Source organism: Thamnophis elegans, chromosome 11 (genome assembly GCF_009769535.1).
Source record: "Thamnophis elegans isolate rThaEle1 chromosome 11, rThaEle1.pri, whole genome shotgun sequence".
Classification (NCBI taxonomy): Eukaryota; Metazoa; Chordata; class Lepidosauria; order Squamata; family Colubridae; genus Thamnophis; species Thamnophis elegans.
Window position 1 is genome coordinate 58,033,879 of NC_045551.1, and position 23,509 is coordinate 58,057,387.

General features: G+C 41.9%; 1 protein-coding gene across 1 annotated transcript in view; it reads left to right on the top strand.

Annotated features, from left to right (window-relative positions):
- LOC116514648 (dachshund homolog 1-like) overlaps positions 1 to 23,509 on the top strand; it is a 430,376-nt gene that overhangs the window by 197,815 nt on the left and 209,052 nt on the right. The window contains 1 exon segment of the mRNA XM_032226263.1: positions 5,119 to 5,280. Within this exon segment, the coding sequence (XP_032082154.1) occupies positions 5,119 to 5,280 (162 nt within the window).

Sequence of the window (23,509 nt, forward strand, 5' to 3'; positions counted from 1 at the left end):
TGGTTGGTTGGTTGTCAGTGAGTGTCTGGCTGAAGTTGTGACCTGGCCTGCGGTGGAAGACTTAAAAGATTCTTGAACTGAGTTATAATTCAAATTCACCATTGCTCTTACAAGACTCCTTAAAAAGACTTTTCTGTGTGAGTCATTCATTGGAAAGGAAGGTTCCTTCAGAATCACAATTATTGAGCAAGATTTTATTTTTTGATGTTTTTTCTTTGTGAATAGAATTATGGGACAAGATTAATTGCACACAGTAAGAGCTTTACATGAAGAGCTGTGTGTGATAACATTAAACTTCTAAGTCTGTCACATGGGGGGAAAGCTGTTAGGTTTAATGAATAAATGTAATGCCTAAAATGCCTTGGCTAATTTTTTTTTTAATTCCTTTGCTAGCTATCTTTATTGAAGGAAAAAAACGCACGCGCGCGCGCGCACACACACACACACACACAAAAATATATTTTATATTTTATCTGTCGGTTGGAGTAGTATCAATTTTGTATTCCTTCGCCTTGCTAATCTTCTGGTTCCACCGAAGTAAACAATAGATTTCATAAATTAAAAATTATGTGCTCCAGAACATGCATCTAAAGATTAAAAGAAAAAAAAACCCAACAACAACAAGGCTGTAAACATTTATGACTCAGACAAACTAGATTGTTCAAACATTGCCATGGTGCGTCCTGGATAGCAATATGGCAGCGATATCAGTTAGAATGCAAACAAGGCTTTTAAATGATTCGGCCTTTCCATTTCAGCTGGAGAATCTACTCGGCACCATCTGCCTATCAGATGGTTAGGAAGCAGGGCTGCGTATTAATGCCACATGCTGCCTTCTCTTTCTAATGGTTAGATTCATATTGCTAATGGCGTTGTCGATGAAATTTGTGTGACGCTGGAGTGATGAGATATTTATAAAGTGGCTTGTCTCACTGAATAATCAGCAGGAAAAATGCTAGACATAAACAGATTATCAATTTCGGGATATTAATGATAACTGCGTGGCTTTCTTCACCGTTATTTACATCCTTCTATCGCCGTGTCGTCTCCCACACCAATACCACTCAAACTATTTTTTTTTTAAGAAAAGGGGAATTTCAATTTCCCTTTGCAAATAACTATTTTTGTCAAATTCTGAATGTGATATGCTAGGTACCATGATGAAATTCATTCATTTATTTAATTTGCCTCCTTTATTGTTTTTTTTTTTTTTTTTACAAATACCTCAGGGTGGTGAACATATTCAACACACTTTTCCTCCTATTTTCCCCACAACAACAACCCTAAGTAAAGTAAATAGTGAGATTTAGACATAGGGGGAAATGAGCAGCATGGTGGTTTAGTGGTGAAGACCCTGGCCTCCCACTCGGAAGGTTGAGAGTTCAATCCTAGGTAGTGGCAGATGTTTCTCTATTTGGGTGCAAAGAGAAAATATCTGCTGTGAACTCCACATAGGCATCAGGAAGGGCAACTGAGTAGTAAATACTCAGCTTAAATTAGTTGCCCTAACTTTACCCTGAATAAAGGGTCATAAAAATGGAGAAAATAGATAAGGTTGTCTTTCCCCTTTCTTTCCTGAAAAGATTGCATAAATATTTCATCTCATGTACTTCTTGATAGGCTATTCTACACTAGTGCTATACAGTATCTCTGGTTTCTAAATTTTGCAAATTACTGTTTTCCGTTATGACATCATCATAGGCTCTATTGTCTTGATCTATTTTCAGAGGTAGGTTGACTGTGAGCTGGACAGTCTGGACATTGCAGTTCTCATACCTCAGAACAGAATCTTTTTTTTTTTCTTTCTAAAGTTCAGTCTTCATGTTGACACATCAGATCTCAAAGATGGATAGAATTCTGGGTTGGCCTAATAATTCATTCTACCTGGTCACAATTCATAAGACACTGCTTAGAACAAACCCTCTCAATGCTCAATTTCTGAAATATGAATTTTCATCTCAGGCCTGAGCTACATTTTAGAACCTTCCAGGTAAAGGCTTGTTCCAGAGGTGGGTTTCAATTTTTTTTTACTACCAGTTTGGTGGGTGTGGCTAGATGGGGGGGACATGTGACTGAGTGGGCGTGGCCAACTTGACATCACTCATGCACACTCAGTCACATGACCCCCCCCCCTCACCAAGCCGTGCCCACCGAAATGGTGGCAAAAAGTTTTGATGGGGGAGGGGATGCCTGCTAGCCTCACCGGAGCTAAGGGAGTGCCAGCAAACTATCCAGTAAGAAAAAAAAAATGTCCTCCCCACCCCCCAGGAACATTTCAATGTTTAATAAAGTTTCAAAGTTTAATAGCATTTGTATGCCGCCCAATCCTGTGGGACTCCAGGCGGCTATCAATACAAATCAAAAGGAATAGAAGGAAAGAAAAGATAGATTTAAAAACACACCATGCACTCCATTCCAAGTGGGGCTGGACCATATTTTGGGGTCAACAACCGCCAGGCCTGCCGGAACAGCCAGGTTTTAGTGGCCTTACGGAAGGCCGAGAGAGTGGGAAGGGTCCGGATCTCTGCGGGGAGATCATTCCACAGGGCCGGAGCAGCTACAGAGAAAGACCTCCCCCAGGTAGTCGCCAACTGGCATTGCCGGCATTACAGGCTTCAGCAGGGCTGGGGGAAAGAAAAAAAAAATGGCCCTGTTTTTGCAAAAAAGGTTAAAAAACAGAGGCATTTTTCCCTTTCTCCCAGCCCTGCTGAAGCCTGCAGTGCACTTCTGGAAGTTGGGAGAAGGCAAAAACACTTCGTTTTTTGTGAAAAATGGCCCATCTTTGAGACCTCTCTGGGACTGGCATACACATAACATTAAAAAAAAAGGGGGGGGGAGTAGATTTTTTACAATGAAGATTGTTCTGCGCATGTGCAGAACAGAAAATAAAGATGGCAGCACCCAGGATAGAACTGGTACAGTTATGTGAACAGCCGATTTACTACCTATTCAGCCGAACAGGTCTGAATCGGTAGGAACCCACCTCTGGTCTTGTGGGCATCAGTAAGCTTGGACACTACTCTTGATCCAGGTCACTACATCTACAACAGTGGTGGGGGTTCAAAATTTTTTGGAACCTACTCTGTGGGTGTGGCCTCCTTTGTGGGAGTGGCTTGCCAGCCATGTGACCTGGTGGGAGTGGCTTGCCGGCCATGTGTTCTCGTTCTCTCTCTCTCTCTCTCTCTCTCTCTCTCTCTCTCTCTCTTCTTCCTTTTGTCTCTCTGTCCCTTTTTCCTTTTTTTCTTTCATCTCTCTCTCACTCTTTTTCTTTCTTTTTTCTTTTTTCTTTCTTTCTTTCTTCCTTTCTTTCTGTTTCTCTCTGTGTATCAGTCTGTCTGTCTGTCTGTCTGTCTGTCTTTCTCTCTCTCTCTGTATGTTTGTGTGTGTGTGTATGTGTGTGGCAGTGGTGGGTTTCATTTTTTTTTTTTGGAATCTCTTCTGTAGGTGTGGCCTGCTTCCCGGGTCCACTGGTGGAACCTCTTCTAACCGGTTCGGTAGATTTGACGAACCGGTTCTACCAAATAGGTGCGAACTGGTAGGAACCCACCTCTGATCTACAAGTAATGCGGGATTCAATCCCTCATTTCTCAGAATGTTCAGTTTTTCTAAATTTCTTTTGGGGGGGATGGGAGGTTCTGAAGGTTCTGCTTATTTTTTTTTAATTATGTTAAAGTTTGCCTTGCAGGTTAATTCTAATGTATTTCAGTGTTCCTGATTTCCAGGAACTGGGAGAAAGGGGAAATCTGCTTTCAGATGGCATATCACAGACCTTAAGGTTGGAATAAGAAAGAAGGGAAAAGAACAGGAAGAGTGTAAACACGTATCTTATATGTGACATAGTTTACAACAAACAAACGAATCCTTTCCTTTCATTTCCTGGTACAATCTAGGACAGGAGCATCAAACTCGATTTCAGTGAGGGCCACATCAGGGTTGTGTTTGACCTCTGGGAGCCAGGTGGCTGTGGCCAAGCTGGGCATGGCCAGCTCAATTTAGGTGCCACTTTTGCTAGTAGCTTGTTTTGCCAGTACTCTGCAACATCGCCCTCCCAGGCTCCGGTTTCACTGTCAGTGGCACCGCAGGCCGGTCCTTCAATGTTTCCAGGGTGGTCCCACGGGCCATTTCTAAGCACCCCGTGGGCTTTGTTATGAATATAATCTAACGGTTGGGTTGGTAAATCATGTTACAATGTTGTAACTGTTTCTTTAAGTCATACTGTAAAATGTGATTGGTTGCTGTTTTCCTCAATCGGCCATAAGAGGGAGCCAGAATGACTGTTAGCTCTCTGTTCATTAGATGCTGGGCTGATCTGATCTGAGTGTTTTGGAAACTGACTGTTAGAAAGTGCCATGAGCTATTGTACGTTTTTGCAACTGCTAGCAGACTTTGAGTACTGAACTGATTATATGATACTGGACTATGTTATTTGGATTATCCCTTAACTGAAAGACATTGATGACTGACTGTCTTATCAGTGTATGACTTGGACTGTTTGATGAACTCTGATACCTCTATTTCCACAAAAGTAAAAGCCTATTTAAACTGCAGTGTCTCTGTATGCTGGTTTGTGTGTTCTCCAACACAACTCTCACAACGCTTCTCTGAACGCACTTGCTCTCACAACGGGGAGCTTACTTAACAGGCTTCATCTGGCCCACGGGTTTTCAATTTGACACCAGGTTTAGGAGATATACCTTCTTTCGAATGTAGAGCTCAGAACAAATGGTGTCTACCATTTGTCAGGTAAAAACACAAGGGGTCAAATCTAGATTTAATTCTTGAGAACATCTCTTGAAATCAGTGAAATTAGAGATAACTAATTTACTTTATCCTGTCTAAAAATGACCGTGTCTATGATTTCAACTGGTAGGTTCTAAGTAGGGCTAAGCAGGATTGACTAAAAACACAAGGAGGCCATTTTACGCACCTTACTTGATCATGAAAACCTTGAGGAGTTTGCTGTCACTTCCAGAGGATGTTTTTTTTTCCCTCCGTCCTTTTCTGCCAACGTCTTTGTTCCTTGAGAACTTGATCACGATTTCCTGGAAAGAGGGTGATGTCAAAGGGAGAGCAGATAGAAGTTGTGATTTCACGGTTGTTATTCCCCTTTCGTTGTAGGTCTGACAGCTGCGGCTGCTGCTGCGGCTGCGGCCACCAATGCGGCCATCGCGGAAGCAATGAAGGTGAAAAAAATTAAATTAGAAGCAATGTCAAATTATCATCCCAATAATAACCAGCACTCAGCAGAGTCTGAAAACGGGGACCTAAATTCTGCTGTGGGTAAGTTTTTGATCTAAAAGACACAATTAATTTTGTTTCTACCTGGAAACCGCTTATGGACTTTGTTCTTGAGATGGAAAAAAAATGAAACTAATTTTGGGTTTTGTCGATTAGACAGGTTCATTGTAAAAAGCAAAAAGTTGAGGTTTTATGCTATTACCTTCTTCTACTGCACTAAAAGGAGTTGGAAGTCAATGCTTTTCTTTTCCTCCTTTACCTTACACTTTCTCTCTTCCCCCTTTTCCTCCCTTCTTTTCTTTGTACGTCTTTATTTAATACTTTGATCAACTCATAAAACATTTGAAAGCAGAAGCTTCTGATCACAAAGAGAATTGTTACAAAGATCCTTGCTTTTAAAAAGGCAGGATAAATTACAGCTTAATTTCTTCTTTTTTTGTTTTCTTTTCAGCCTTTTTTTTTTAGAAAAACTTATTTTTTTCAAGTATATTTTTTTCCACATTTACACACTCTAAATATACTATCTGAAAATGCACTGTTCAATAAAGCTGTCAGAACATCTATCCATCCTGTGGAAATAATCAACAGCTTACTTATTTCCAGGGTAACATTTTTGTTTTAAAAAAATGTGGGATTCATCATTCCTGTTAACAAATTGAGTTAGACTGGACCGGTTAAAATATAGAATTCAGATTCTGTTTGTAGAAGACAAAATCCTGCCTGTTTAAATCCCAGGTCAGCTGAACAAGTCCTGCCTATTCTAAATGCTCCAGGTTGACTGAACAAAATTGAATTAGTGGCTATTTTGATCATTATGGGTGCCTAAAATTACGTTGTGGTTTTTCCCTCTCCTTGTTTCATATTTGGAACTTTTGACAACCCTTTCAGTCTCCTAAATTCGCAAGATGTGGCTTCTCCATGCAGTCAATTTCCTTTTGTTAAATATACCTTTAATGGCCACTGGCTTTATTTCTTTCTAATGGCTGCTTTCTGCTCTCTGAGGTAAATTAGTGAGTGAACTGAAAGCTGAATTTGAATCCTGTTAACTGCTGTTCAAGGCAGAGGTTGCATCGACGTAAACCAGACATGACAATCTAATATATACTTTTTCTATTCTGCAAATTTTTGAGGTTATTCTTAAGGGTGACAGCTTGACAACTTTTTTGTTCTGGATCTCCCTGTACATATTTATTATTTAACTCCTACCCAGGAACAAAAGGAGCGCATATGCCCATGTCAGCAGATTTCAAGCAATTTTTTCCCTCTTTGCTGTTAATATTTCAGCCATAGAAAATGCTACAGGTCGACTGAACAAAATTGCCATAACATACCTAGCCTCAGGGATGGGTGAACGAACAACAGTCCCCAAAACAATTACTTAAACATGAGGGGAAAGGCAAGGAAGGAAACTTAAGATGTTTAGTTCAACTTTCTTTAATCAATGGAGAAATGAAAAGCAGAGCATCTACTGTTTTTTTCTAACCTGCAGAATAAAAACGGTTGCTTAAAACACATACTGTGTTGTGGTGGATTGTTAGAAAGTATTTGGATTCTAGTCAAGATACCAAAATCATAATATTAAGTACAGTAGTTTTCTTTATCAATAAGTATTTTATATTTCATGGTATATGGAGAAATGCTGGGGAAATATGCATATGATGAATGGGGGTATCGCTCTATATGTCTAGGATTGAAAAGGGGTGCTGTGCCCCATATGCAGAGAAGAGCAACAAAGATGGTTAGGGGTCTGGAGGCTAAAAACGTGAAGAATGAGGAACTGGGTATGTCTAGTCTATTCAAAAGAAGGACTAGGAGTGACATGATAGCAGTGTTCAATATTTGAGGGGCTGCCACAAAGAAGAGGGGGTCAACCTATTCTCCAAAGCACCTGAAGATAGAAGAAGAAACAATGGATGGGAAGTAATCAAAAATAGAACTAACCTAGAACTAAGAAGAAATCTCCTTACAGCTAGAACAATTATTCAGTGGAACAACTTGCCTCCAGAAATTTTGGGTGCTCCATCACTGGAGGTTTTTAAGAAGAGATTGGACAACCATTTGTAGAAAATGTTATAGTCTTCTATTTGTCCAAGGGACTAGGTCCCAACAGAGATGGAAGGGCCTTGGACTAGAAGACCTCCAAGGCCCTTCCATCTCTGTTATTCTGTAATGTGGGAGCTGACATGAAATACCTTCCATCTGTGTTGTAAGCTTTCTTGTAGGTATGAAAAGGAGAACCATTAGCTTCACTTCTTCTCCTTCTTGTGCCATATCCATCATTGGATGTTGGCAATCATGTTGGTGATCCTATTTTTATCAACAGTCGCATGAAAAAGTGCTGCTGAGTTTTGTCCAAATCAGTCCCTTAGATTTTGAAGCCATGATGTTCTTCTTCTGCCTGGACCTTGTTTGCCTTCAATCTTTCCCTGGAGGATTCTAGAAGAAATATAGACCAGTTTTTGTCAAAATGTTTGCAGCCTAGTAGGACACCTTACGTTGAGTTTCATGGAACTGACCCTCTTATAAAAGTATTCTAAGCCAGGTGTGACCTTCTAATCTTGGTACAAAACTGCCACAAATGAAAAATATCTGAAATCTCACAAGGTCTCTTTTTGAGCAAGATTGCCAACATGAAAGATGCCAGACATCACACAAGGTGCCAGAAAGGTATTGTCAGATTTTAGCCTTATTAAATAGGATCCCGTGGGATGTTACTGCCTTGCCCAAAGTTTTACCATCATGCCTGGTTCCAGTGACTATTTGGAAGGAAGGCAAAGCTCTGCTTTTTACTCCTGGTCAAATTCCAGCCTTAATTAAGTTGTTGGACAGAGATCCTACTGAGATACTTAAAAGGATAAAACTGAATGAGCATAGATTGATATCTTTTTGGTGCTGGGATACATCTACTCAAAATTAAGTTGAATTCACTGAAATTTACTTCAGGGACAGGTATAAAACCTCCATCATGGCTTGGAAATGTTCTTAGAAAGGCTTTTTATTAAGTATTCTTGTTCAGGAGAGGAAACTTGCATTTTAGCTTTTCAATTCACCAGAAGGCACCACTTACCGTATTTTTCAAAGTATAAGATGCACCTTTTTCCCTCAAAAAAGAGAGTGAAAATCTGGGTGCGTCTTATACATTGAATGCAGCATTTTTGGCCTCCTGAAACCCCGCACCCTTCACAAAAATGGCCGTGCACAGATTTTAGGAGGCTTCCAGAGTGTTGTTGGGGGCTGGGGAGGGCAGAAATGAGCGAAAAACAGAGTTTTTGCTCGATTTTTCTCATTTCCCCCCCCCCCAGCCCCCAGGAGCACACTATAAGCCTCCTAAAGGCTATGCATGCCCTTTTTTGATAAAACATGGACCATTTTTGGGAGATCTGCAGAGTTCAAAAAATGATAATTTACCTCTTCAAAATCTTGGTGCGTCTTATACCCCGGTGTGTCTTATACTCCAAAAAATATGGTAGTTGATCCTGACAGACCTTCAGGAGGTAAAGCAGGGTTGGTTCTGGTTTGTATTTGGATGAGAGACTTATCAAGACATCCCAACCCTGTAGATCCGAGTGGGAGGTTGTAAAAAGCACCTTAAGAAAAATCAGCAACAAATCTCTTTCATACCTTGAGCAAGAAAACAGTGTAATAATCACAACTTGAAGGAGACTCCATGTTTCATGTCTTCATGCTTTACGTCTATGGAGATTCTCAGTCATCCAGGTCATGATTGTCCCAAAGATGCTTTTTCAAGAGGCATCTGGACTTTCTGATACAAAAAAAGTCCAGTTGCCTCTTGGAAAAGGACCTTTGGGTCTTCATGCTTTGAACTTCTCAAAATCCATTCACCCTACCTACTAACTATATCGTAGTTTCTATTAGACCACAAGTGTCAAACTCCATTTCATTGAGGGCCACATCAGGGCTGTGGTTGACCTCAGGAGGGCAGCCTGGCATGGCCAGCTTGATGCCACTTCCCAAACTGCTGGCATGTTTCCTCGGAGCAATTAGGTAGACCAGGACAGCCAGATCTGTCCTGTTGTATCATCTGCAAACCTCAGTAATTTAACAGATGGATCTTTTGAGATGCTGTCATTGGTGTATAGAGAGAAGAGAAGTGGAGAGAGCACACATCCTGGAGGGAAGGATTTTTTTCCCCCCTAAAGGTCTCAACAGAAAACTTCTATTGGCGTTCTGAAATTAAAGAAGAAACTATTGTTCGCTATTGTTGAATCAGGAATGGAAACAAACTTCTGTTAGCAGAGTACAGCCCATGTTGTGTTCTTCCCCTGTTCTTCCTTCACTGTGATTCTGCAAGCCCTTTAAGGAACATGAAACCTATTAGAGATAAAATTCCTCTAAAGTTTGATGAACGTTGGATGAAATTTGGTTCAAAGAAAAAAGATACTTCTGGGAGCCAGGAAGTCTGAATAGTGACATATTTAGGAAGGGGAGATAGAGACATCTACAGATATTTTGGGCTGTTTCAAATTAATCATTCAAGATTCCTAATTGTCAGCTTCTCCTCTCTTGGGCTTCTCTGCCCATTCACCTGCTCCGTGCTGTGTGATTTTCAGCACTTTCAACGAACTTCTGAGGTTAGCAGAGCAGTGAGAAGGTCACTGATGACCTTCGGTGTAGCTGAAGGTGGATTTAAACCCCCGTCCCTTGGGGAGCATTTTAACTACTGCGGTATTCTAGCTCTCTATAGCAATGTATTGAATTTGTTATCTCTTAATAAAGGTACTCTAAAAAATAATAGAAACCTTGGTCTAAATGGGGTAATTGCCAATAATAACCAATCTTTCATATCCGTTTCTCTAACGTATGGAAGCTCTGAAGCAGGCACGGTGAAATATATGACTATAATACTTGCTCTCTCCTTTCCACAATTCATCGGATTCTTTTTAGTTTAATATTTATTTGCTAAGATGAGATGCTCGTCTATATGGTGATAAACAGTCTGGTCCTGGCATCTGAAGGTGACCTGTCATTTCATATGGACAAATCTCCTGCTTACTGAAATGTACAAAATAAATCATTAAAGCAGGCAGGTGCTCATTCCCAGTTTTAAATCACCATAGATTTATGATTTGAATTAATGCTTCATTTGGTCATAGAAATAGATGCAGAGACGGATGATATGCAGCAGAGTAGCTTCCATACTGTAGCCTTCTTCATATTGATTACTCAGATGTCTCTGCAATCTCTTGTTTATATCAGGCACGGCCCTGTGACAGCTTGGCTGATACCAGCAGCCCTGCAGATAAGAAGGAATAATGTCTGGGATTCTTCTCAGTGGCAACTTCTCCCACAGCACCCGAGTAGAGATAAATTATTTTGGCTCAGTGGTTTAAAGTCAAACCTAGCCCAGGCAGCTTTGGAAATGCTCACGTGTCATTCAGTTTATTACAGTCATGGAACAGGGACCAGAGCAAATAAAAGCCACACACAAAAAGTGAATATCCAATTAAGAGTTCTAGAATAAAATAACACGATAGGCAGATTTTGGGGCTAATCGGAAAGTGTTGTCCAGAATAAAACATGGTGTTAGCATGATTAAAGCATCAGAAAGAAGGATTGAACTCCATCACCACCTCCAGGGATGGTATTCGCTTACTTTCCCTACCGGTTTGCAAATGTGAGCATGCACGCGCCCCCATCCGCGCCTGTGCTTGAGCTTCTGCATATGTACTTTCATCGTGCACACGGCTTGCACGTATGCATGATGCATGCGGCTTGAAAATGTGCCTAAATAGGATGGCATAGAGCTGGGTGTATGTGTGTGTGGATGGGCCCACCTGTGATTTCCACTTCCGGTTCGGTTGAACTGGTTCAAACCGGCTAAATACCACCTCTGACCATCTCCCAAAGTTCTATGTGGCAAGAGAAGCCATGGTTGGGGTAGACTATACTGAAAATAAATTTTGTAAGACCAGCAAGCTCCATAATTTAGAACGACCCATTGAAAACATCCTGACCTAATTGATCTTACCAGCAAATACATGAGCAGGAGTTCAGAAGCTGATATTCACAAGGAACAAGATCCCACAGATCGAGATAGCAAGAGTGCTTTCAGTTTGACATGGAGATATCAGAGGACGCATTCTATTGAATACTTATTGAGTCCTGATCTCCCATTAACTAATTTAGAGGCCTATCTTTTAAGCCATCTCCAAGGAAGCCCTGAATTCTACACAAAAGTGAAGTTTAAATATTATATAGGAACTTATTCAGATTTAATAGGAAAGGTGTGTTTAAAACAGATGACCTGAGACCTGGGAGTCACATGTGGATTTGAATGGTTTCAGTAGATTCCAACAAAATTATTTGGAGCCCCTTCTCCTGCAAGAAAGATATTTCTATCTACTGCTCTCCTCCTTAAATCTCATCTTTCCAGAAAAGTACAATTGTCAGTTTGATATATATGGCCATTAAGTGATGCTGTAGAACACATGATATGGGGAATGTCTTTTCCTTTAAATCCTGTTTTTACTCATGGACCATGCTAACCAAGGGTGGGATTCAGTGATGGGATTCAAATAATTTAGCAACCGGTTCTCTGCCCAGTGACCAGCTGGGGCTCGGTAGTCATGTGACTGTGAGTTAGGTGTGGCCAACTCAACATCACTCACGTCAATGGGCGCCTCACCTTAATTGTTACAATGTATCAGGGTTAACCGGGGAGGCAGTTTCTGTAAGCAGGGCAATAAAGATTTGGCTAGAAACAACACCAGAATGTTTCCTTCCTGCCTTCCTTACAGGATTAGCCCTGTAAAGTAGAGAAAAAAACAAAAGGAGATTTCTTCCAACAACTGGTTCTCCAAACTGCTTAGAAAGTTAAGAACCGATTCTCCCGAATAGGTGCGAACCGGCTGAATCCCACCACTGGTGGGATTCTACCGGTTCGGACTGATTCAGGTAAACCGGTAGCTCCAAAGATCAGATGGAAGCGAACCGGTTTACTCCCACTAGCAAGTGGGCCTGCCCGCCCGCCCCTGTACTTTATCAACTTTATCTTCTCAGCTGAGTCCAGGGTGGGTTTCCTTAGGTTCGGGAGAACCCATAGCTAACAATCCCACCCTGTCTGGCTCCTCCCACCCCTCCCCAGAGTCTCTACGTGGCCCATTTTGGATGTGAGGAAATTGCAGGGTCCACGTGGAGGCTCACGGAGGGGGAATAATGGGCCTCCCGAAAGACCTCTGGAACCCAGGGGATGTAGTTTTTGCCCTCCCAGAGGCAAAGCCCTTGGAGCCTGGGGAAGGTGAAAAAGCCCCCGCCCTCCCCGTGTTGCAGGAGGCTGACTAGGCCACACCCACCATGGCCCTGCCCACTCAGCAACCAGGCCGAAAACCCGTTGCTGAAATTTTTGGAGCCCACCCCTGGCTGAGTCGCGCAGCAGAGTGGATTGCTATGCCTCAGCTGTTTTCCTTACCAACCAGTAATCTGGAAGGTTAGTCGTCTCTAAACTACGCTTGTGCATGTAACATGCATCAGGCACATGCACGAGCTCAGCAAACCGGTTGTTAAACTGGTAGGATTCCACCCCTGACACTAACTAAGTCCAGAATCTAGACTGGGTTGGATTCAAATAATCCCTTTTCTCCCAGACTACCTTAACTACAAGCCATGCCATCTTTTGCAACAGCCATGCCACCGAGGGAAGGCTGAAGGCTGAATTACTTTCCAAAATCTTCTTCAGGGAATACCACGCTTTCTGGAAGGGAACATCGGTGGTTTAAATCCTAAACATCCCTAACCTCTCGTCATTCCCAAATGAACTCTAGTTAACCTGTTCACTTCCCTCAAGGTAAACAAAGCAGAATACTCTCAGGTGTAACATGATCAGCTAGTAGTGAATCTCAGCTCCATGTATTCTGTACCCCTTGAAGCAATAACAATTCCTGCAACCAAAGACGATGTCATCCAAAGAGGGCAAAGCAGATGGATGAAATTGTAGCATTGGGCAATGCCAAAGATCTAAAAGAGCTTATTTTTTCATTTTCCTTTTTCCTTTCCTTTCCTGCTGGAACCAGCATAAAATGACACTGCTGATGGTCAGTGATTTGTTACTAAATTTCCATGGCATGCCCTGGGGGACTGTCTGAGACACAAAAGGGTTTTGTGAACTAGATTCAGACTGATCGTTGATCGCTTCCCTGTGGAGAATGCCCTATTTCCAACATTCTGCTGCCTGTCTTTGTACTGGTGACAGAGATATAGTCTTTCTCGTCTGTCATCAGCGCCACCAAGTAAGCGTGCAGATGGATTCCTACCTCTCTTCAAACTGCTCACAGCAAGTCGCCCGCCATCTGTGCTTCAGGCATTAACCCCTCCTTCCTTGCCCTCCATTGTCCAGAAGACCATGGGACCTTGGAAGCTCCACACTTTTGTTCAGAGGGACGATGTAGATTTTAACAGATTAACACAGTTGGAAGGGACCTTGTAGGTCATCTAGCCCAACCCCCCCCCACCCAAGCAGGAGACCCTACACCATTTCTGACAAACGGCAGTCCAGTCTCTTCTTGAAAGCCTCCAGTGATGAAGTTCCCACAACTTCTGAAGGGAACTTCTGTTCCATTGGTTGATTGTTCTCACTGTCAGGAAGTTCCTCCTTATTTCTAGGTGGAATCTCTCCTTGATCGGTTTCCATCCATTATTCCTTGTCTGGCCTTCAGGTGCCTTGGAAAATAGCTTGACCCCCTCCTCTCTGTAGTAGCCTCTCAAGTATTGGAACACTGCTATCATGTTTCTCCTGGTCCTTCTCTTCACTGGACTAGCCATGCCCAGTTCTTGTATCTGTTCTTCATATGTTTTAGTCTCCAGTCCCTTATTCATCCTGGTTGCTCTTCTCTGCACTCTTCCTAGAATGAACATCTTTTTTATAGTGTAGTGACCAAAACTGGATTCAGTACTCGAGGTAGAGTCTTATTAAATCTTTACAGAATGGTATAGAATTGATCTTTTTTGCTGCTGCTGTACACTAATGGCTCAAATTTAACTGGTTGTCAACTAAGACTAGATGACCTGCTCCTTTCACCACTCTTGAAGGATACTATGGTTCTGGTAGAACTTTGAGCTACAACTACAGGAAAATCATGAGAGAGGGGAAGAGAGAGGGTGGGGAGAGTGTTCCACCACAAAACCGCGGAGGACAAAATCGCGCTCGACGAAAGCGTGCATTTGACGTCATCACAGCGCGACGAAAACATCGTGCTGTGATCGAAAAATGTAAAAATAAAGCGAAAACCTTACCCTAACCCCCCCAAACCTAACCCTAAACCTAACCCTAAACCTAACCCTAAACCTAACCCTTAACCTAACCCTAAATCTAACCCTAAACGTAACCCTTAACCTAACGCTAAACCTAACGCTAACCCTTAACCTAACGCTAAACGTAACCCTAACGCTCTAAACCTAACCCTAACCCTTAACCTAACCCTAAACCTAACCCTAAACCTAACCCTTACGTTTATGTGAATCGGCTTGCTTTAATTTTAATTTTATTTCAATTTTTAATTTTTTTCGTCGCGCTGTGATGACGTCAAATGCGCGCTTTCGTCGAGCGCGATTTTGTCCTCCGCGGTTTTGACGGGTCACGGGGGAGAGAGGGAGCATTCTCCAGATATATCTGCTTTCTGGTATGGAATGTTGTAACACACTCTCTATTTGTCTATGGAAATTCTCAGTCATCCAGATCATGGTTGTCCCAAAGATGCTTTTCCAAAAGGCAATTAGATTTTATTTTACCTTGATGATGTTTCGCTTCCTAGCCAAGAAATGAACTGAATGAAGAAGCTTCTTGGATGAGAAGCGAGACATCTTCAAGGAAAAACAAAGTCCAATTGCCTTTTGAAAAAGCACCTTTGGTACATTTTCCATTTTTTTTAGTACCAACATGAACCTTTATTCATCTGTCTTGATTTCTCTAGCCACAGGTCACCTTTGACAGAGTACCAATTCAGATTACCAATGGCAATAGCAATAGCAGTTAGACTTATATACCGCTTCATAGGGCTTTCAGCCCTCTCTAAGCGGTTTACAGATTCAGCATATTGCCCCCAACAACAATCCGGGTCCTCATTTTACCCACCTCGAAAGAATGGAAGGCTGAGTCAACCCTGAGCCGGTGAGATTTGAACAGCCGAACTGCAGAACTGCAGTCAGCTGAAGTAGCCTGCAGTGCTGCATTTAACCACTGCGCCACCTCGGCTCTTGCTTCTTGTACTGGTCTGTATCAGTGGTAGGATTCAAAAGTTTTTACTACCGGTTCTGTGGGTGTAGTGTGGCTTGGTAGGCATGGTTTGGTGGGTGTGGCAGGGGAAGGATATTGCAAAATGCCCATTCTCTCCCCACTCCTGGGAGAAGGTTACTACAAAATCCCCATTCCTTCCCCACCCCACTAACCTGCTTTCCAGCTCAGTTCTTCTGTGCAGGGCAACAAAAGAAGACCCAGCCAATCAGCTGGGACTCAATGGCAGTGACTAGATGGGGGTGGAGCCAACCAGAGGTGGTATTTGCTGGTTCTCCAAACTACTCAAAATTTTCCCTACCGGTTGCTCCAGAACCAGTCAAAACTGGCTGAATACCACCTCTGGACTGTCTAGAGAGGGAGATGACCTTGGTGGAGATAGACAAGATCCACTAGCAAAGCAACTAACAAAGCAAAAAAAAAAAATCTTAATTCCTGATCTGATCTACGTGGTGGGGTTAATAGACTATCATTATTTGAGATAAACTCATCTTTATTGTACTGTCCCAAATCTTAAGCTAACTCACCAACACTCCATGGATACTAAAATTCACAAGACCTCATACTGGAGCTGTGATTGGCAACTTCTTGTGCATAAGCTTATTTGCTTCACCTTTGAGGATCTCTCACTGTCTTAACCAGTGGTGGGTTTCAATATTTTTAGAACCTCTTCTGTAGGCATGGCCTGCTTTGTGGGAGTGGCTTGCTGGCCATGTGACCAGGTGGGAGTGGCCAACTTGTAAAATGTAGTGAAACTCACTTAACAATGCTCTTGCTTAGCAACCAAAATGTTGGCTCAGAAACTCTGGCATTTGAAGCACGCAAGTCTTAAAGCTGTCAAGTTACAAGACCCGTGCACCCCTAACCCTTTAGAAAGAAAACCCCCAGGGGTGTTAAACTTGACAGCTTTAAGACTTGTGGACTTCAACTCCCAGAATTCCTCCTCCAGTCATTTTGGCTCAGGAACTCTGGCATAGAAGCACGCAAGTCTTAAAGCTGTCAAGTTACAAGACCCTTGCATCCCCCTTTAGAAAAAAACAAACCCAGGGGTGTTCAAACTTGACAGCTTTAAAACTTGTGGACTTCAACTCCCAGAATTCCTCCTCCAGTCATTTTGGCTCAGGAACTCTGGCATAGAAGCACGCAAGTCTTAAAGCTGTCAAGTTACAAGACCCTTGCATCCCCCTTTAGAAAAAAACAAACCCAGGGGTGTTCAAACTTGACAGCTTTAAGACTTGTGGACTTCAACTCCCAGAATTCCTCCTCCAGTCATTTTGGCTCAGGAACTCTGGCATAGAAGCACGCAAGTCTTAAAGCTGTCAAGTTACAAGACCCTTGCATCCCCCTTTAGAAAAAAACAAACCCAGGGGTGTTCAAACTTGACAGCTTTAAGACTTGTGGACTTCAACTCCCAGAATTCCTCCTCCAGTCATTTTGGCTCAGGAACTCTGGCATAGAAGCACGCAAGTCTTAAAGCTGTCAAGTTACAAGACCCTTGCATCCCCCTTTAGAAAAAAACAAACCCAGGGGTGTTCAAACTTGACAGCTTTAAAACTTGTGGACTTCAACTCCCAGAATTCCTCCTCTCACTCTTCATCTTGATGATGTGCTGACGGGCGGGGGGAGGGAGCTGGCACCGGTTCTAAACAGCACTGTCGATTTGTGGAGCCTCTTCTATAGAAGAGGTTAGAACTGGCAGGAACCCATCCCTGGTCTTAACCATCCCTGATATTCAATCTGCAAGACTATATCTTTGAACTTTTCGTTCCTAGTAGATATTATAATTTCTCCTTCCAAAGGCCTTTACTTAAACAAGGTATTTTATGTAGTATCAAAAATATAGCTTACTTTGGGTGGGGGGAATGATCGAAAAAGAAACAAGGAAATGTCTTACTTGGGGAAAAAAGAGATTTAGCCAATTGCTGTGGCATGGGTCTTATCTATGTTCCTGTTCTAGCCATTAATGTCAGAAAAATACTGTGAAAATATTCTAAGCCATTCTCCAAGGATCTGAGAAGAATTTTTGCCATTACCTAATGGGGTGAACTACATATGTCTTGTAAACAATGATCAACAATAGTAAATTACTTGAAGGTCGGAAATGAGTTCATTTATAATATGATCTCAAAACAGATGTTCCAAAAAGAAATGTCATTGTTTGCACTGCAATTATACTTTTTTTTTTTTTTCAAAAACTCTTGCTATTATTTCTTGAAGGAAATGAAGCAATCACAGAAGCTGGAGTGTTCTCCTTTTCCAAACAGGGTTAGGAAACGTAATATTGACTTAGAATAATGCATAACAACCACAAGTTGTGTTGAGAAACAGAGGTGCTTTTGACACACTAGACTTCCTTTTATCTGCACAAATGTACAGTATTCCCAAAAGTAAGAGCTGTTTATGATAAGTCCAGATCTGTTGCCTGAGATAAACACACATTTTTTTTTAAAAAAAGACATATTTTTCTTGTTTTTTAGAAGAACAGAAGCACTAGGAAAAAAAAATTGCTCAAGTTAACCACCTCCAGAAAGAGAATTGAGTGCAATCATTTCATATTTTTTGTTCTCATTTTGCGGGCTTGTTTTTAAAAGGAAGAATTAATTTTACGGCTCCAGGAAAGGGGAAAAAAAAAAGGGGGGGGGGAGAAAATAAAAAAAAGTTGCAAGTCCTTGAGAAAACAGAGAGAACACATGCTGGCCAGCCAGGAATCAGCTCTGTGATTGCACATCTGAATCTTTTCTTGGCAATGTTAATGAACCTCAAATCCTCTCTATAATTAGATGAGGGAATTGCTTATATTTTCAAACAGATGATGCTGCCGTAATGAAACGATTGACAGGGAATTTAAGATTGTCTACAGTAGTCATTTGGTCGGGGCTTCCCCCCCCCCCACCTCCCACCTTCTGAAGTTTAGAAAGAAGACGAATGGTAGACTTGGGTCCTAAGAGAGGGAGCAATTTATGCTGAATGCTATGACAGGTGTCATCTTTCCGAGAGGGGAGGAGACGGAGAGGGGAGGATGTGGGGCAAAGAGAGGCATGGGTTTGGGGTTTTTTTTGGTGAGTGCGGGTGTGTGTGTGTTGGGGGGGAGGTGTCCTGTGTATCTCTTGCCTTGGTTCTTTTAAAAGGGGCCGGGACTCCAGAGATGGATCTGGATTGAGTGCACAGCTGTAACGGCTGATGAGCTAATTGCGCCTTATCGCTCAGCCCCATTCATCTTCATTTTTTACCAATTACTGAGAATTATCTGTGTTCTCAGTTGGATATGAGAGTTAATCCTTTTTGGTTAAGCCGCAGTACTGTGAGCAGATTCTAAATTGGAGGGTGAAGAAGCCAGAGAGCAGGCTCACTCGGAAAATCTCTATTTGGTTGCTGGGTTTCTGTTTTGTGAGATTTATTCTTTTTTTTTTTTCAGTTGTCTCGAAACAAAATGTGCCACCTTTCTCCTTCAAGAAGCTGCTTCCATTTTTTTTTTTAAAAAAAAGAATTAAAGTTTAATTTTTTGGGTGCAGGTTTCATGATTCAAAATACATCTGGTGCCCAATTCAAACTTCCAAAAAATTCAATACATTCTGAGACAAAATAATTAGATGTGATATAATTGTGTCCCTCCTTGGGCTAAAGAACTTTGAATAGGAGAATAACTCAAAACAAGTTGCTCCCAATCTACATTTGGAAAAGGGTCTTTTTATCAGAACTGTTAGGGTCAGAGATTAAAACCGCCACCACTGAATCATTATAAAGCAATACACTGAAAACTTCAGGGAGTATATTTTATGTTAAGCATACAATTGTCCTGCTGAACACACAGATTCATACTTTTTTTTTATTTTCCTGGACAAGGCTGTTCAGTCATTAATCTGAAAAAATCAGATTTTAGGGGGAAAAAGCACTGTGAATTTAGGTTTATTAAGGAGTTAAGAGACAGTGTTCAAGTTCTTTTGGCTCGGGGTTGATGTAATACTCTTAGCAGCAATTAGCCAATTTATAAAACAATGAAGGGGAAAAAAATCCTAATACTAATGCTAAGTAGTAATAATGTTTAAAAATAAGGGGAGATGTTTCTCCACCTTTTCATTAAACTTACAGTTAGTAGTATTCATTACAAATAAAATTGCAACTGTTGAAAAACTATTTTTTTTCTAACATAGAAAAGTTATATTTATTCAGTTGGGTGATTAGTGATTCCTAAGAGATAACTTAATATTAGATAGGCTACCTAATAAATATGATTTAGGATTTATTTATGAAGTTCAGCAACTATTTGTTAGGTTTATTTATTGTAGCTCCAACCTCTTTGTACACTAATTTCCTTTTTTCCTGATCAATGCATTTATAATTCTTTTTTCAAAAGAAGACGAAAAGCTTTGTTATGATTCTGGGTATAATCATCATTACCTTCACAGTTTTAGTAGAATGTTATTTTTAGCATGCTGTGATATTGTGCGTTGGTTTGATGGTATCCCATTGCTAAATCATACTAAAGAATTCTGTGGCTTTTTTTTTTCTCCACCAAGGAAGGAAGTATTCTGAAACAACTAAAGACCAAAACATAGTTAACTTCACACCAGCCCAACCAATTTCACTTCTGAAAAGTTCATGTGATGAGATACCAATCTGTTTCATAGGAATTTATCATTGCTATCTTCACTGCTCCGAACATGATGTATTGCAGAACTACAGCATTGCAACGAAATCCGGTTTTATAGAATGCTATTTTAATTTTGGGACGCGGCGGGACAAAGTGGCTAAGACACTGAGCTTGTCGATGAGAAAGGTCGGCAGTTTGGTGGTTCAAATCCCTAGTGCCGCATAACGGAATGAGCTTCTGTTACTTGTACCAGCTTCTGCCAACTTAGCAGTTCGGAAGCACGTAAACAATGCAAGTAGAAAAATAGGGACCACTTTGGTGGGAAGATAACAGTGCTCTGTGCACATGTCATGCCGGCCACACGACCACGGAGAGCGCTGGCTCTTTAGCTTTGAAACGGAGATGAGCACTGCCCCCATAGAGTCAGGAGAGATTAGCATACATGTGTGAGGGGAACCTTTACCTTATTTTAATTTTATGAACCATGCAAGCTAGGTGTGCTGTCCTGAAATCATAAGAGCAAATCTGGGTGGGAATATAGAATGTGAAGACCCAAGGAGGAATCGTATCTTGTGGCAGCCTTTGGATACCAAAGCTTCTCTCACAACCTGATAACACAGGTTAGATGGGGAATAATCCTATACACCTTCCAAGGTGAGCTTGCCAACATTATGTCAGCCTTCTTTCACCTATGACAATCCATATTTAAGACACAAGAGACTAAATAGAAGCAAACTGGATTTCAAAAATATCAACCCAGAGGTTCCATCTCCAACCTGAAGTTAATTGTCCTTGAGTACAAGTTTCCATCCCAAAATAGGAGATCTACAGAGCTTTATATGTTTGGGCTCTATTTCAAATGGATTTAATGATGGGTAAGGTTTCCCTTGTACTATATGAGTCCCTCAAGTCAGCAATAAAAGAATGCCAGCATTACATAGAACAACTATGTGATAAAAGAGTATTATCTATAAATAATTTTAATTGTATGGAGGTTATATCCTCCCTACCCTTTCTATTGCCCTTACCCCACCAAAATGGATCAATATGTGTCAAGCACAGGAAATCCAGGCAGTTCAAATGAATATAAAGGTTTATTGAAAGCTTAAGTTCTCTACAAAAATCTGAGTTACTAAATGGTCAAAGCAAAGTGGCAATAGATAAGAGTCAGTAGAATTCAAGATGGGCAGGACTGAGATCTTTTGTGGGCACAATGGGACTCAAGATTGATGACACGTTTGATCCCTCCCTCAGGCTCAGTCTGGTCATATCCTACATCATTTTATAGTCATTTCTGTCTCTTGGGAAAAGACCAGGAGTGAGATTCAGCTGGTTCGGACTAGTTCAGATGCACCGGTAGTCTGACGATCAGCTGGGGAGCAAACCAGTTCACTCTGATGATCAAGTTGGCACGCTCACCAGCCCCTGCACTTTACTTCCCTATATCTTCTCAGCTGATTCTATGCCTCAGCTGTGTTACTCCCAGTAGTAATGTGGAAGTTAAGTTTTGTTAAAACAGGTGATGCACACTATGCACACATCAGATACAGGCCAGTGGTGGGTTCCGGATCCTGGTGCAACTGTTACGGTTCAATGGGGCTGGGCATCTACCACATGAATGCGCACAGCACGCGCACACAATTGTGAACATGCATGTGGATAATTACGACGCTCCATGATGCTCCAGCTGCTTGGCTGAGGTGCCGTATGCTCTGTGCGAATGGGCAGAAGGCCCCAAACAGTTCAACAGCTATAACAGCTCGGTAAGGAGTGCGGGCTCTATCTATCATCTATTTACCTACCTACCTACCTACTTACTGAACTATCTAGCTATTTGTCTGTTTGTCTTTCTAGCTAATTAATTTTCTGCCCATCTTGTATCAAATGATTTATTTATTTATTTGTTCATTTACCGTATTTATCGGCGTATAACACGCACCGGCGTATAACACGCACCCCCCATTTTAACACAAAAATTTGAGTAAAATTTTTTTTCATTAAAAATAAATGACTTGGAAGCTCGGAACTTAATGTTGGATTAAAATTTATAACATTAGAACATGAATTATAACATTAACTCCTCTTAAAAGGCAAATATGAAATGAAAAAACACCTCTTTGAGCAAAAAAACTTAATCAGAATCACTGCTTTTTGGAAAACCAAAAACCTCTTCCTCATCTTCACTCTCTCCCTCTTTTTTCCCTTCCTTCCCCCTTCCTCTTGCCTATCAACTTCATCCTCTTTGTCTTTCTGCTCTTTCCCTCTCTTCCCCTTTTCTTCCTACCTCCTTCCTTCTCCCTCCCTTCTTCTTTTTCTTCCTTTCTTCTTCCATCTTCCTCCTTCTCCTTCCATTCTTTCTCCTTCCATCCATCTTTTCTCCTTCCATCTTCTCCCCCCCTCCCTTCTTCTTTTCCTCCCCCCTCCCTCCTTCCTTCCTCTCCTTCCCTTTCTCACACACAGGAAGGGGAGGGGGGCTATCTAGTCGCTTTCACAGCATAATTTCTTTATCTAACTTTTAAAAAACAGTGTGCAAATCAAACGAGATTTTCGTAACCTGCGAAGCACCAAGTTATATTATGTTGTTACAAATTCGCAGCTACTCCATTCTTTCTGATAGGGAACTACATTTCCCAAGATGCCTCAGGTCCTCAAAGCGCTGAACGCAGCTTTGCAATTGACTCCAGCGAGGCCTGGCAGCCGCCGGCTGGGGTGGTTGTCAGGGCGATGCGGAGCGGACGCGCCGTTTGTTACTGCTTCCAGCAATCAAGACGGACAAGGGAAGCGACTGAAACGGACGCTGGCCGCAGGAGAGCGAGGCTGCTGCCAACCGTTTCACCTTGCGCAGCGAATTTGACTGGGTCCCGGGGCTTCTGCCGGGTGGCAGAAGCCCGGGACCCAGTCAAATTCGCTGCGCAAAGTGAAACGGCCAGCAGCAGCCTCGCTCTCCTGCTGCGGCTTCTGTTTCAGTAGGGAAGAAAACTTCCTTTCGCTTCCCGAATTTGACTGGGTCCCGGGGCTTCTGCCGGGCGGCAGAAGCCCGGGAAGCGAAAGGAAGTTTTCTTCCCTATTGAAACAGAAGCCGCAGCAGGAGAGCAGGGCTGCTGCCGGCCGTTTCACCTTGCGCAGCGAATTTGACTGGGTCCCAGGCTTCTGCCACCCGGAGTATCGGCGTATAACACGCAGGCAGGGTTTAAGCTTGCAATTTTAGTTTTAAAACTGCGTGTTATACGCCGATAAATACGGTATTAAATTTATATTGCCGCCTATTTTCCCATGGCATCTCAAAGTGGGTTACATAATTTAAAACCACATTAAAAAAACAATAAAACTAATAAAAAGAATCAGATATATTAATATAATGAAATTCCCCCCCTCCCCAAATACACACACACACACACACACATACACACACACACACACACACACACCTTCCA